Source organism: Octopus bimaculoides, chromosome 25, assembly GCF_001194135.2.
Source record: "Octopus bimaculoides isolate UCB-OBI-ISO-001 chromosome 25, ASM119413v2, whole genome shotgun sequence".
NCBI classification, from domain to species: Eukaryota; Metazoa; Mollusca; class Cephalopoda; order Octopoda; family Octopodidae; genus Octopus; species Octopus bimaculoides.
Genome location: NC_069005.1, coordinates 1526112 through 1528110, shown reverse-complemented (window position 1 = coordinate 1528110; position 1999 = coordinate 1526112). Strand labels below are relative to the sequence as shown.

The window sequence follows — 1999 nt, the reverse complement described above, 5'->3', positions numbered from 1 at the left end:
ATATATATATATATATATATATATATAGATACACACAGGGCCACAGAGAGAGAGATACAAACATGTCAGTTATATGTATAGACACATATACAATATACATACATATACTTAATGATGATGACGATGATGATGACGATAGTATAAGTTATTCTGATTACGTATGTTTACAATGTTATGTTCTGAACATTTCTTTTGTGACATCATTGAACTTGTATTTCTAGATTGTCCGTTCTTGTAATTCTTGCTCTTCCAGGGGGCCTCAATTCAAGTGAATATTGTTTGGAACTGTAACCTTGACTTTTCTCTCGACGAATGCTTACCAGAATATAGGTTCACTCGATTGGATCGGTCGAACGTTGTATCAGAAGGATTTAATTTCAGGTAAGAATCCATAATCTTGTCAACCTCAAAACACAACACTCTCAGCTATTTCAAGTCCTGTTTTCACCTTAATTGCCCTTTATATATTTCTGTATAGACGTATTCTACCTATCTGTCTGTCTGTCTACACTTTTATGTACACACACATATACGTGCACACACACACACACACAACACAAATATATGTATGTATACACATATACATGCTATATGTTCTATGACTTAGTTGTCCAAGAAACTGATATCGATGAATCCTGTACCATATGAAAATATGAACTTAGATTATTACCATCAGTAAAATCCCTTCAAACTAAATAACTGAAAAAATTAAGATATCCAACAATTAAAAAATTAAATGATTAAGAGATTAAAAGAGATTAACAGATTCACTAATTGAAAGATTACAACACTATATTTCCTGTCTGTGTGTTCTACTTGTCCAGGTTTGCAAAATATTTCCAAAATGAGAATCAATCGATGCGGACTTTGATAAAGGCCTATGGAATCCAGTTCCTCATCACAATCCAAGGACGGGCAGGGAAGTTCAGCATTGTTCCCCTCTTGTTAAATCTTGGAAGTGGTTTAGCTTTATTGTCACTGGTGTGTATATATATATATATACATATATACACATATATATACATATATTTGAGTGTAATCTGGCTATTACTTGTGTGTGTGTGTGAGAGAGAGAGAGAAAAAGTGTGTAAAAGAGAATAGACATATAGATTGATAAATAGAAAGAGAGAGAGGAAGGCAGTTAAACTGAGAACAAAGGAGAGAGAGAGGATTAGATAGAGAGCAAGACAAAGAGAGAGAGTGAGAGAGAGAATTAGATAGAAAGCTAGAGGAAGAGAGAGAGTGAGAGAGAGAATTTGATTGGAAGCTACATGATGAGATAAGAGAGAGGGAGAAAGAATTAGAGAGAGAAAGAGAGAATTAGATAGATAGAAATAGAGAGAGGGAGAGAGAGAATTAGATAGATAGAAATAGAGAGAGAGAGAGAGAATTAGATAGATAGAAAGAGAGAGAGAGAGAATTAGATAGATAGAAATAGAGAGAGAGAGAGACAGGGAGTGATAGATAGATAGATAGATAGATAGATAGAGAGCTAGCTAGATAGATGGATAGATAGATAGTGAGTGAGTGAGAGAGAGAGTTTGGTTTTGAGTCAGTGTTGTGGAGTGAAGTGTTTCCTATCACTTTTTCGCATCTTTTACAAATTACACGAAACCTTTTCACCAAATTCCATTTTTTATTGTTTTTTCTCTGTTTCAGGCATCGGTGGTAGCAGACATAATTATGTTATATGTTTTGAAATCAAAGAATTTTTACCGAGAAAAGAAATACCAAAATGTGGATGACAACGTATATTCGGTTAGACATAATTTCGTTTTTCATTATCAATGTTTTACCTGTGAGTTGGTAGAAATGTTACAGGTGTGGTGGTGAACTGGCAGAACCATTTCAGAAACAAATGCTTGGTGGTAATGCTTCTATCTCTTTACATTTTGAGTGCAAATTCCACCGAGGTAAACTTTGTCTTTCGTCCTTTCAAGCACTAATTAAGTACTGTGGTTGATGGTATCAACTAGTCCCCCTCCCCTCAAAATTGCTG

General features: G+C 34.6%; 1 protein-coding gene across 2 annotated transcripts in view; it reads left to right on the top strand.

Moving 5' to 3' along the window:
• The window catches only part of LOC106876052 (P2X purinoceptor 4), a 21572-nt gene that overhangs the window by 17404 nt on the left and 2169 nt on the right, over positions 1 to 1999 (top strand). For both annotated transcript variants that reach the window (XM_014924449.2, XM_014924450.2), the window contains exons 8-10: positions 254 to 381; positions 825 to 981; positions 1660 to 1758. In XM_014924449.2, coding sequence (XP_014779935.1) covers positions 254 to 381; positions 825 to 981; positions 1660 to 1758 — 384 coding nt within the window. The remainder of the gene's footprint in view (positions 1 to 253; positions 382 to 824; positions 982 to 1659; positions 1759 to 1999) is intronic.